This window comes from Elaeis guineensis, chromosome 7, assembly GCF_000442705.2.
Source record: "Elaeis guineensis isolate ETL-2024a chromosome 7, EG11, whole genome shotgun sequence".
NCBI lineage: Eukaryota > Viridiplantae > Streptophyta > Magnoliopsida > Arecales > Arecaceae > Elaeis > Elaeis guineensis.
In genome coordinates, this window is record NC_025999.2 from 91,881,171 (window position 1) to 91,895,068 (window position 13,898).

Here is a 13,898-nt window from a genome sequence, read left to right on the forward strand (position 1 = left end):
AAAAACCACTCGAAAAAAAGATGCAAAATTTGGAGAGTAGGAATCACCAATTCCCCCCTCTATCAAAGGCCTATTTGAAAAGGTTGAAGGTTGAAAGTACAAATTCCTGAGCTAGTGAGGCAACTTTCATCAAAATCAATCTGGGACTGTAACGAACCCTCTAAAAGATGCAATCATTTCTAGCCACCTAGATCTGATTGAATCTATACATTCTAAAGTTTGGAAATTCAAATTTCTTGAGTCTTTGTTACCCTTGAAGTTGATTAAATCAGTACAATCCTAAATCAGGACCTACTAGTAAGTCTTGGGTCAAGAAGAACGCAAAGTCATGATCAAATGTCTACGGATTCTCTCGGAAGAAAATTAATATCCATGGAAACTTCTTTTTTTTTTTTTTTTTGAGTAAAATGTCTATGGAAGCTCAACAAGTCAAAGTAGTTCTTTCCTCCACCCGTGGGAAAGACGGCTGGAGGGTGGTGCGTGAACATTGCTTTGCCATTTTATATATTTTTTAGCAATAAGTATCTTTATTTAATATGAATGTGATTTGTAAAATTTAGAGTAGTTTCAAATATAATATCACGGGGAATTTAGATCCTTCAACCAAAAGATTGCTAAAATTAGTTTTTGAAAAAGGTTATTACTGCCCAACCAAAAAATAATGGATTTAATTATTACTGCCCATGGATTGCCCCAGTTTTATTTTAATCTATGAGAATCACATGTTATTATTTTTTATTATTTTTTTAAATAATGCTTAAATGTCATTTTTGTTATGTTTAAGTGAAAGTGGAGAAAGAAAGAATTAAATGTTGTGAAAGAGATAAAAATAATATGATCATATAAAAATGATGAAAAATATATTTAGGGGATTGTTATCCTCGAGCATTAAATTATCAAAGAAGTAGTCATGTACTTAAGCTATATGTATGATTTATTATATACCACCTTCTAAGGCTATTTACTCAGTAGCCTTGATAGTACCTAGATATAAAATGAACAAAAAATTGTTATCGTGGTTGGAGTAACAAGTGAAACAAGTATGTATGAGAAATTTTCAATATAATTAGGGATAGCAAAATCGATTCGATCCGATAGATATGTATCCTATTCAAATTCGATCAAATCCAAAAAATAGAATTTGATCGGGTTTGGATTCGAATTCGGATAAAATTCGAAAACTGTAGCACGGATATAGATAGGATATAGATAGTATTATTTTTATCCAAATTCGAATCCGAACCTACAGATATGGATAATATCCGAATTCATATCCGAACCTATATCCGAATATATATATTTATAATTTTATTTTAATTGATAATATGCATAAAATTATTTTGGTTGTTTATATATTCTATGTTGAATTGTAATTCTATTTTTATGTTTGATTTCTAAAAATCTGAACTTATAAATTATATTTTATATTAAATTAATAATTCTGTTTTGATTGATAATACTTATAAATTATATTTTATATTGTTATCTTTTTATTTTTGAAGTGATTCTTGTCCTCTCAATTTCAAATATGAGTGGTGCGTGACCAGCAGCAATGCAAACCGGCACTACAAGAAATTTAATTTTTTGCGACGAAATTTTTTCGTCGCTAAAAATCATATTTTCGTCGCTAAAAATATTTGCGATAAAATATATCGTCGCTAAAAATTTGTAGAAAAAGTCTCGTAGCAAAATACCTTAGCGACGAAACGATTTTATTTCGTCATAAAAAATAGTAAACCTAGACGACGAAGTATGCGCTGTATTAGCGACGAAAATATTTTGTCGCAAGAGCTTAAATTTTCATCGTTAAAATTGTAATAAAAAATAATTTCGTCGCTAAATATAGTGATTAAAAAAAATATTCTCTTATTTTTTGCGATGAAATTTTTCTTTCGTCGTAATTTTTTGCGACGAAAACAAAATTCATCGTAAAACTTAGCGACGAAATTCGTCGCAAACAAAATTTGTCGTAAAAATTTTATCGCAATAATTACGATGAAAAAAATATTCGTTGCTATAATTGCGACGAAATAAAAATTTCGTCGCGATAATGGTGACGAAAGAAAAATTTGGTCGCTATAATGGCGACGAAATAAAAAATTCATCGCTATAATTACGACGAAATAAAAATTTCGTCGTAAAAAAATTAAAATATTTAGTGACGAAACTATTTTTTCATCGCAAAAATAGCAACGAAATAAAAAATTTCATCGTGATGTATAATAAAAATTTTACTTTTTTGGGTTCACAAATTTTTTTTGCGACGAAATTAATATTTCGTCGCTAAAATAAATTTTGGATAAAAAATTTAATTTTTATTTTTTTTATCAAAAAAAATCTGCTCAAATACAAATTCTCTGATCAAACATATTTTAAATAAATAATATATTAACACAATAAAAATATTCTAATTCAAAATACCAATTCCAAGTAATAAAAAGTTTCATAACCATCTTTGTCATATACAAAAATATAAGTCCATACACCATTTTAAATTTAAAATAACTACAAACTAGGTATGATCTGACTCATTGGCCTCGTTTTCTTCTCCAAGCATCGATTCCTGATCCGATATGTGTCGCGATGGTGGTGCAGAGGCGGCATCATGTAACTGTAGAGGTGCTAACTCAGAAGCATCAATACCGAGCCATCCCGCCACCGTAGCTACTATCCTCTCAAGCGTCTGACTACGATTCATCCAGTAACTAATCTGATCTTGCATCATGCTCATGGATGTCCTAACTGCCTCTGGCACCGATGCATCATCAGACCGGTCGGATGACGAACTGCATGATTTTTTGGACCGCATGCTATGATCAGATCCTAGCTGCCGCCCGAGGACGGTATCCAAAATCGTATCATCTGTCATTAAACAAACCTGCTGTGATCCAGTATCACCGTCAGATCCAACCTCCCTCGTCGCCTGCTCTCTCAATTCTAACATTTTTTCCTTCACAATAAACCAAATAAAATCATAAATTTTTTTCAAACTCTTTAAAAGTATTCAAAATGTAGAGTAATGATACTTACATGACGCTGCCTCGCCTCCTCGGTCACGAACTCGCCACTTTTGTTTTGATAGAATTTAGCATGGACATCGACTCTGGATAGTCCCTGTTCAAACAAAAAAAAATATCAAAATAATATAAATATTTAATAAAAAGTTACAAAGTATGATTGCAAATGTAGTTACGTACCATCTTCTTCATTGCCTGTACAAAAGAGGTACTTCCTTGCGTGTGAATAGAATCAATCTTACTCCTATTCACCTTATTCACCTTCGATCGTCGCTACAAAATACATACAATTATAACCAATAAAGGATATAACAAAATTAAAATAACTTGAAACACTAGACATACCTGAAATATCTCACTTTCAAAATGCTCACATAACCACCGTCAATCGTCACTAGACCCAGCCTAATTTCTGTATGGCTGGGTCACAGAATCAATCTCCTTCGCCTGCAGCTCATTGTAGTATTTATGAAGCCTACATCGCCGATCTCTGTATCTATTTGCAGCCATTTTGAGAATACATGCCGTCACTTCTTCGTCGGTGCAATCCTCGAAGTCAATATTATCCTACACAGTCATCATACCAAAAAGCAAATACATGAAATTATTCATATAATAAAAAATTTATTTATATAACCAAAAATAATATGGATCATGTAATGATATGCAAGACATCCAAATTTAATTCTTACCTTGATGTGAGAGACTAAAGCATCACGGTATCGAGGAGCTACATGCTTGAAACTTTCAGCAGCCCACGGAAAATGATTCCACATATACAAACTGATCTCATTTGCGATGATACTAGCCTCTGTGCCAACCGGATAATCTCGAAATATCTGTACCTTCGACTTTTCATTGTGTGTATGCACATATTTTTCCAAAACAAGACCCCTACTAGGACCACGCACTGCACGTCGATGCTGTGTTCCTACATGTAAAAATTGGTGAAATGAACATATATCATGTATCACTAAATGCATATAACAAAAAAATATATATGGTTTATAAATTGATAGAGATGTACCTGTAAGAAGATGATGCTGCGGTGCCATGACCTCCGGCTGGGCAAGCTCTGGCTGAGCACTAGTCTGCTCTGTAGACTCGGACAACTAAGTCTCATCTAAATCCTCTGACTCATCATGCAAAATGCTAAAGTGAGGATGTATATCATCAAGCAGAGCCTGCTGCCTACCTCGTGAACGTCTACGTCCAGGACCAGTCATGATGCTGCAATGATTAAAATAATTTAAATCAGCACGTAATCAAAAAAACTCAAGTATTACATGATATAACAAAAAAAATAAATTAAATTACTTATTCATATTAATTATTGTTCTCAGATTCTGAACTCGTGTCCATATAATCATCTTCGATGGGAGTCATAGAAGACTTCGACCCTGAAGTGCTATCATCATCGTCGTTAATGAAGTCATTATTGGATCGTGCTCGTGCCCGTGCCTTTATCAACGATCCAACAATAGAAACATCCTCAGGTTCATAGTCGTCTCTTTGTAATTGTCCTATGTCAATCGTATCATCTGGTACTAATATGTTATCTGATGCTTGCATTTGATATACTTCATTTTCAATAATTACACGGACTTCATTCTCTAGATCTTCATCGTTCGGGCATGTGAAAAGTGCGGAATCAAACAAATGCCTATGCTGAGCCCTTATTGCAACTCGCCAAGGCTCTTTCATTTTGTTATCATCAATATACCACACTAGTCTCGCTTGCTTTGCAAAAATATAAGGATCACTTTCGTACCATACATGACCATTGTGGACACTGACGAGTTGAGGATCTATAATAATTGGCCTGTGTCATCCTAAGTCATACCATCGACACTTGAATAACACAATCCATCGAAGACCACTATATCTCAACTCTATAACCTCATGCAGAACATCAAAAAAATTTATTATTTCACCCTTGTGCTCGCCCTCCACGCTTATTCCACAATTCTGTGTGGTTCGATCGCGATCGTAATTTTTCATTAAGAATCGCACACCATTGACTATGCATGCTGAATATACTGATACACGTCTGTCAGATTTTCGTGCAAGTGCAGCTAAGTCATTACTGATACAGTTAGGATTGTCTATACGTAGCTGAGCTATCTACAATTAAAAGAACAATAAGCAGATTAAATTTGACAAAATAAATACTATATAAACAAACTTTTAATCATGGATGAACATTAACATAACTTATCCGTTCGTCAAACCATGATGCGAATTGATTTCTATGTCGTGCCACTGCTAATGTAGGATTACTTCTTCTGAGCTCACTTTCGTGTTCACTGAAGTGATACAGTAATACCATGTATATTTTAATTTAGAGTCAACGTACATTTATTGATATATCAACAAATAAAAATTAAATGTATATACTCACATCATGTACGCTTCTACCTCCTCACAATTGTTTAGCACATACTAATGCATGTCATCCGTTTCTTGTGGTGTCAACATTCGAAAATCTTTTTTACCATATGGTCAGGCAATATTGGAGAACACGGACAATCCATCGGTCAGAATCTCGTCAACATCGATATTCTGTTGTGGCTTTGTAAATTTGGTCTCCACTCTTCGAAGGTACATAGAGCAGAATGTCAGATATTCATTCATAACATGTGCCTCTGCTATTGAACCTTCAGGGCGTGCTTTGTTAGTGACGACACTCTTGTATTCTCACATCTTTCTATTCAATAAATTATCAATTGATATCACATATAATAAGAATACAATAATGAATAATAAATATTACAATATCATGCAATTACCTTTCAATTGGGTACATCCATCTTATATGTACTGGCCCACTCAATCTAGCCTCATGTGGAAGATGAACAGAAAGATGCACCATGATATCAAAGAAGGCGGGAGGAAATATCATCTCGAGCTTACAGAGAGTAATGATAATCTTCTTCTCCAATATATCGATCTGACTTCGTCTCAATGTCTTCGCATATAAGTCTCGAAAATAAGTTTCCAGATCAAGTAACGCATCACATGCATTATCCGGCAATAATCCGTGCAAACCAACTAGGAGCACATGTTGTAGAAGTACATGACAATCATGACTTTTCATCCCGACGATCTTCCCATCTTTCGACTTGATGCACCGTTTCAAGTTTGAGGCGTATCCATCAGAAAACCTCACTGATCTCAAATATGAAAGAAATTGATTTCTCTCTCTTCGATTCAGTATATAACATGCCAATGGCTTCACCAGCCTATCCCCTCGTCGAATCAAATGTAATTCCTTTCTAATCTGCATATCCTCTAAGTCAAGACAAGCCTTCACAGTATCCTTCGTTCTTCCTTCGATATTGAGAATGGTATAAAATACATTATCAAATATATTCTTTTCAATATGCATGACGTCAAGATTATGTCGAAGAAGAAGCATTTTCCAATATGGAAGATCAAACAACTTGCTCCTTTTTCTCCAATTTTCGATACTTGTTCGCACCCCTACTTGGCTGGCCAGACCCTTACCAAATATGACATCCTGTGGGTTGGGTAACTGATTTAAAATATTGTCCGTAGATCAGAATCTTGGCTGTGCACGTCGTTCATGCTTGCCATTGAACTTAAGACTTCTCCTCCATCTATGATCATCTGGCAAGAAATGTCGATAGTCGGTAAAACAAATCTTTTCACAAATACGGTCCGATGTAATATCATCGTTACAAGTTGGGCATGCTTTATACCCTTTTGTACACCATCTAGAAATATTGTCATATGCAGGAAAATCGTTAACTGTCCAAAGCAGTGCTGCATGCATGCGAAAGATGCCTCCTGCAATATGATCATACGTTTCGCATCCTTCTTCTCACAAATATTGTAACTCTTCGATCAACGGCTCTAAAAATATGTCTATGTCTCTTCCAGGGGCACGGGGACCCGGGATCAATAAGGCCAATAGATTAAAAGGTGATTTCATGCACTTCCATGGCGATAAATTATAAGGAAATACCATAAGAGGCCACATACTATAAGTAGTACTCAGATTACCATATGGATTAAATCTGTCTGTTGCCAATCCTAGCCTGACATTTCGTGAATCAGCTGCAAACCATGGATGTTCACGATCAAAATGTTTCCACGCATCTCCATCTGATGGATGTCTCATGACATCATCGTCGATATTATTTTCCTTCTTATGCCATCGCATGTCACAAGCAGTATGCCTCGACATGAACAATCGACGCAATCGTGGTATAATCAGAAAGTATCGCAAAATCTTGCATGGTATGTTCTTCTTCTTCTTATCCTTACCATGACTTTCTTTCCATCTGCTTGAATAACAAATCGGACATGCTTGTAGATCTTTTTTATCCTTCCAAAACAGGACACAATCATTTGGACATGCATGTATCTTTTCACAGTGTAGGCCCAAGTCATCGACTCCCAAACCGAGTCCTTTCAATAATTTTTTGGCTTCATAATGACTTGACGGAAGTAACTCTCCCTCTGGCAGTAAGTCCTTCAAAAATTTGAGCAACCAATTAAACGAGTTGTTTGACTACTTACCAAGTGTCTTCATGTATAATAACTTTATTACGGCAGACAACAGAGAGTACTTCTTACAACCAGGATAAACATCACTTTTTGCATCTCTTAATAGACGCTCGAATCTATCATTTATAGATATGTTACTGTCCTCTTCAGCTTCTTGTCTCGGAATGGAATGCTGATGTTCTGCTCTCGCTTCTACATTTACTTCAAATAATTCCGGATGAAGATCCTCTAAAATTTCTCTATCTTCTGCACCGAGTGTTTGTCTTTCACGACTGCATGATCCACCGACTGACGACGGATTTATGGGACTCCTGGACAACATGCTCGAGCTAGTCGACAAATCTTCACCATGACAAGTCCATCTCTTGTAAGTCACATCTATACCGTGTTCGTATAAATGATTCTGAATATCCGATAAGGTACACCAAAATAAATTCCTACATCGACGACATGGACAACGAGCTTTTTCATCTTCTCTAGTATGATTGGACGCCACATTCATAAAAATCGTCACACCCGTAATATACTCGGGACAGAACTTATCACGCAATGACATCCAACCATGATCCATACTTATATATTTATGATGCAAACTATACAATCAATTTTATGTAATAATAGTTGACTAACGCCTTATATCTCCTACCTATAGAGTGATGATCCTATCCCATTCAGGAACGTAAGAATTTAATATAGCAATACATGTTTTCTATACCAAAAAATTTTTGACAGCATTTCGACGTAGTTCTCCAGATACACAAGCATTAAAGTTGTGCTATGTATCCAGAGAACATGATCGAAAATACCGATAAAACTCTACGATGTAGAAGCACATGTGTTGTAATATTAAATTCATTCACGTGCCCAAACTATCCACGAGGACAATTTGAGAATAGTGTGTAAAGCATCAATATTTTTTTCATAAAAAAAATATTAGTTTATGCACGCTATCCTCGAACGAAAATTCTAAGGCTTATAAATTTGTTATGCTACAATTAATATATTATTATTATAAATATTTTTATTTTTAAAATATTTTTAAATCATGATTAAAATTAATTATATCAAATAAATAATTATATCTAACATTATATCTAATTACTAAAATAATAAATAATTACTTCTAGTCGCTAAAATTTATTGAGAAAAAAAATTAAAAAATATATAAATTAAAAAAATTGTTCTTACCTTCAACTCTTTCGTGAATAGTGATGGTGACAGTGACGGCAACCGACGATGGCGGCCCGACGGTGGCGGCGGCCCTACAAAACCAGACAAGCCAGGTAAAGGAGGGTGACAGAGAAAGTAAGGGATCGACCTTCAACTCTTTCTTAGGTAAGAGACTGAGAAAGAAAATGAGGGAGGGAGACAGGGGAGGGAGGGGTCGACCAGCGACGGCGACAGCCTTGCAGACTAAGTAGAACGCGCGGCAGGCGGTGGCGGGGGATGGGAGGCCGAAGGGACGGGCGATGCCGCGGAAGGGGGCAGCGTGGGCGAGGCGGAAGAGGGGCAAAAGAGGAGGAAGAAGATGAAGGAGAGGGCTCTAGGGTTAGGGTTTCGAGGGATTGGAGGGAACCGGAGGGAAGGAGGCAGAGAAGAGGAAGGATTCAAGGGACAGGATTTGGGAGGGGAGGAGGAGGAGGAGGTCGGAGTCGGAGAGGAAGCGGAGGGAGAGGGAAACGGTGGAGGCGAGGAGGGAGAGGACAGGCGTGAGGTCCTCTGCGGTGAAGGGCGGACTGGGAGAGGGCCTACTCTTCTTCCCGGAGGTGGAGGCGGCAGAGGAGTGACGCTTTCCACCGCCCATGGGGGAGGGAGGCCTCGACCGACGACGGTGGCGGGAAGGGAGGACTCGACCGATGGTGACACAGTGGAGACCGAGAGGGAGACGGTGCGCGGAGGAGAGGGTGGCGAGGCGGGAGGGAGACGGCGCGCTGGGGGGTGGGCTCGATCAGCGACGGGGGGCGGGCTCGAGCGGCGATGGTGGCGGGGAGGGAGGGCTCGACGGCGGTGGGGAGGGAGAAAGAGAGAGGGTGGTGGCCGGGAGGGAGAGAGAGAGGATGGTGGCGGGGAGGGAGAGAACTTACCGGGAAGGATGACCGGCGATCGGGGAGGGAGGACTGTCGCCGGAGATCGGGGAGGGAGAAAAATTTTTACGACCACGGCGGCGTGGGCAAAGGAGATCAAGAGGTTTATTTTGAATTAGGGCCCTATTTCAAAGTATTTTTTTTTAAATTAAAAAATATGTAGCGACGAAATCAATTCGTTGCTAAAAGTAAATATTTTGTCACAAAAAAATATATTTTTTGCAATAAAAATTTTTTTGTCGCAAATGATTAATTTTTTGCAATGAAAATTTAATTTCATCGTAAATATAAAAAATGATCCTAAAATCAAGTTTTTTGCAACGAAACAAATATTTCGTTGCATAAAATCAATTTTTTTGCGACGTAATTATTTTTATCGTAAAAAAAAAAAATTAGCAACGAAAAATTTTTCCATCATCAAAAAAAATAATTTTTTGCGATGAAAAAAAATTTCGTCGCTAAAGATCAATTTCTAGCAACGAAATTTAAAATTTCATCGCAAAATATTAAAATTTTTTCAACAAAATAAAATTTAGCAACAAAATAGTTTCATCGTTAAATATAAATAAAATTGATCGGAAAAGCCTTTATTTTTTGCAACGAAATATCAATTTCGTCGTAAAAATATAATTTTTTTGCGATAATTTTTTTTTGTTGCAAAAAAATATTTTTTACTACGAAAAAAATATTTCATCGCAAAAAAATTTATTTTTTGCAACGAAAAATAATATTCATCGCTAAAGATCAACTTCTAGCAACAAAAATAAAATTTTCGTTGCAAAAAATATAATTTTTTGCAACGCATTTTTTTTCGTCGCAAATACCTGATTTTTGGGGACGAAATTTAAATTTCGTTGCAAAAACTTAATTATTTGCGACGAAATAAATTTCGTTGCTAAAATTTCATTGTTAAAAATTAAATTTCTTGTACCATGGTATGCATGTACTTTTTCTTCTTCTTCTTCTTTTCTTTCTTTCTTTCTTTCTTTCTTTCTTTCTTTCTTTTTTTTTTTTTTTTTTTGTATGGATGGTATTCATGGACTTGAAAGTCAAGCAAGACGACATAAATTAACTCTAGTTATTCTTCTCTTTAAATTGGTATCTAACACAAGAATGTGCGTCACATATTCCAAGATGCTTCGATTACTCAAACAAATTTAAAGTTCCATAAATATTAAATTCATAAGTTATTGTGTGAGCTCAAGAAAAGGAATTGAAGAACACAGAGAATAAAGGAAATGGTCTCCACAGCTTTCTACCATCAAAAATCTCTCACTTCAGCTTTCAACTCATGTGGACTTTTTTGGGCCGGATCCTAATGTTATTGCAAAGCAAGCAAAGGCAAGCAGGTGAGGTGGCGCCATCAGAGGCCGACTTAATTTACACGTGTGACCCAATCCTCCCACGCCTCCCTCACCTTGTGTGAGTGAGTCTTTGTTTACAAAGCCAAGCAAGGGAGAGGGGATAGTGAGAATTCGGAAGACTTATAAAGGTAGGTGGCGGGTGAACCAGCTAGCAGGCTTAGAACTCCCTCTCTCTTTCTCTCTCTCTCTCTCTCTCTCTCTCTCTCTGGCTGTAGAGAATTGATTGAAGGAGAGAATGGGAAGGCAGCCATGTTGTGATAAGGTGGGGCTGAAGAAGGGGCCATGGACAGCTGAGGAGGACAAGAAGTTGGTCAACTTCATCCTCACCAATGGCCAATGCTGTTGGAGAGCTGTCCCAAAGCTTGCAGGTACCCATCCCCCCACCTCCTCTGATTCCCTTGGCTTCCCTTTTGTTTGATTGGATTTCCAGAAGAGCTGACTTATATTTGCAATGACATGAGGTGGCTATGTTTCTTCTTTTTGATTTCTTTGGTTTTCTTTTCTTTTGAGAGATTTTTTTTTTTTTTTTTTTGAGGTTTTGAACCATTTTTTCCATTCAAAAAAAGGTTGTAGATAATTTTTTTATCAAGCAAATTCCTTCAAATTTGTTTTTGATTTCTTGGTTACATGTCTTGAACCCTTTTTAGATGTTGGTGCTCAGAAAGGTGAATAGGTGATGGTGCTTCAAGTTCCTCTCCCTTTCCTTCCTCTCTGATACACATGAGAGAGAGCAAGTTGCTGATCGAGAAACAAGAACCTTGAATTTTGATAAGACCTGTTTTATGGATTCTCTTTCTAAAGTTTGCTTTAATTTTGCTTTTTACAATGTTGATAGTCTCTTTTGAAGATAAATATGAGTCTTGTTTCAAAAGTATACTAATTAAGTTGCTGGGGAAAAAAGAAACGTTATCCTTGTGCTCTTTCTAATGATTAATCTGAATGGAACTGGATATGTTTGGTTATATTGTGTAGGTTTATTGAGGTGTGGAAAGAGCTGCAGGCTCAGATGGACCAACTACCTGAGGCCTGATTTGAAGAGGGGCCTGCTTTCAGAGTCTGAGGAGAAGTTGGTCATTGAACTCCATTCTCGTCTTGGAAATAGGTCCTCGCTCTCCCCTCTTCCTTTCTGTTGTTCACAATAAAGTCTATTAGATCAAAAAAACTAATCTAATTCTCTTGGGCTTCCCTCAATGATTTTGATTAATAAAAAGAGGGAGTCAAGTTGGTTTTCTCATTACTTCTATCTACTAATAAGAACAAGCTTCTGGTTATCTGTTTCCCTTGCAGATGGTCTAAGATTGCATCTCACCTCCCCGGTAGAACTGACAATGAGATAAAGAATCATTGGAACACCCACATTAAGAAGAAGCTGAGGAAGATGGGAATTGACCCCATCACCCACAAGCCCATCTCTTCTACTGATGAACACCACCAAAAAGAGGAACAACAGCAAGAACAACCAGATGTTGTAGCTGATGAACATGGGAGAAGCGAGAACATGAGCCTCCTCCAATGTCTACAGGGACAAGAAGAAGAGAAGGGCGTCACCGGTTCATCTGATTTCATGGAGACTGACACATTGCTTCAAAAATCCCCTGACTTCTGTACTGATGAAGTGCCCATGATTGAACCCCATGAGATTATATTACCTTGTGCTCCTACTACATCCTTCTCTACTTCCATGCCATCGTCAGGCTATTCGTCCGGTTCATCGGTGAAAGCTGAAGAGATCCAATTTCCATGCATGGAGTGGCCAGAGACCACGTACCTCTGTGGCATGGATGACTTCAGTCAATGGGATTTGATCTCTAGCGATGGAGATGGGACACTTGGCCTTGATCCTTTAAACCAGTATCAAAGAATTGCCTGGGATCGGGAATCATGGAATTAGAACTGTTCTGATTCCGTTCTACATGGTTTTGTGATTAGTAAACGCAAAGAAAATAAAAGGAAGGAAGAAGAACAATCTCTCGTTATTCTTTTTTTTTTTTTTTTTGGTCTATGAAAGGGAGATCAAATCTCTCGTTATTCTTCGGAAGCTACTTTGTTCAATTTGAATGCCAAAATAAATAAATAGGAGGGCTGTTTTTTTTTTTTTTTCCCAATCACTTGTTCCTAGTGGAGTGCATGAACCTTCAAGTAACGGCAAAAGACAGTAGACCATAAATTTTCTATTGGTAAATTAATGTCTTCATACGTTCATCCACTTTTTTACATTGAAAGAGAGGAAATAGAGGTAGATCAAAAATCAGCATGGTGCAGAACTATGTCCAAATTTAATGTTTGGTCTTTTTGCTAGATCAACTGAAAAAAAAATTTTGCGTTCTGTTTGAGATTTGTTAAGGCTGAGTCAATCACTCATTTTCAAATTTCTGAAAGAAAAAGGCTGTTGATACTTCAGCAAACTCTAGCTAGAAAGAAATCAGATATATACCAACATTTTGGAGAAATAGATGGGAAGCTGTTAAAATGTTGTTTTTTTTTTTTTTTTTTGGATGAGAAAGTGAGGCTAAAAGGAGCCACCCAGTTTTTATTAATAAAGATAAAAAATTTTACATCCCGAAAGGTAAGGAGATGAATAATAATCAGATTATAGGAAGAGAATGTTCTGATGGCTGATCGCTTTTTTTAATTGCAAAAAATAGACCTTTTATTTTTTATGAAAACACAAAATAGACATTAAGTTATCAAGATCGGTAATAGAATGATGGAGGATTGTTTGTTTGTTAAGAAAAATATTTTTCTTTTTCCCAACAGCTCAAATCATAATAGATATAATTAAAATTATTTTGAGAAAATTTCCAAATCTACACCATATTGGAAGGACTCTATTCCTGGTTACTGTGCTTCAAGTAGGTTGTCCACATCTTTTGATAGGAATTGAAAAGGCCGTACCCCTT

General features: G+C 36.7%; 1 protein-coding gene across 1 annotated transcript; it reads left to right on the forward strand.

Moving 5' to 3' along the window:
• The first annotated feature begins 11,156 nt into the window (after positions 1 to 11,156).
• Positions 11,157 to 13,095, forward strand: LOC105048503 (transcription factor MYB20). The gene is made up of 3 exons (XM_010927819.4): positions 11,157 to 11,366; positions 11,971 to 12,100; positions 12,286 to 13,095. The coding sequence occupies exons 1-3, from the start codon at positions 11,234 to 11,236 to the stop codon at positions 12,887 to 12,889; spliced, it is 867 nt and encodes a 288-aa protein (XP_010926121.1). The 5' UTR covers positions 11,157 to 11,233; the 3' UTR covers positions 12,890 to 13,095.
• The last annotated feature ends 803 nt before the right edge of the window (positions 13,096 to 13,898 follow it).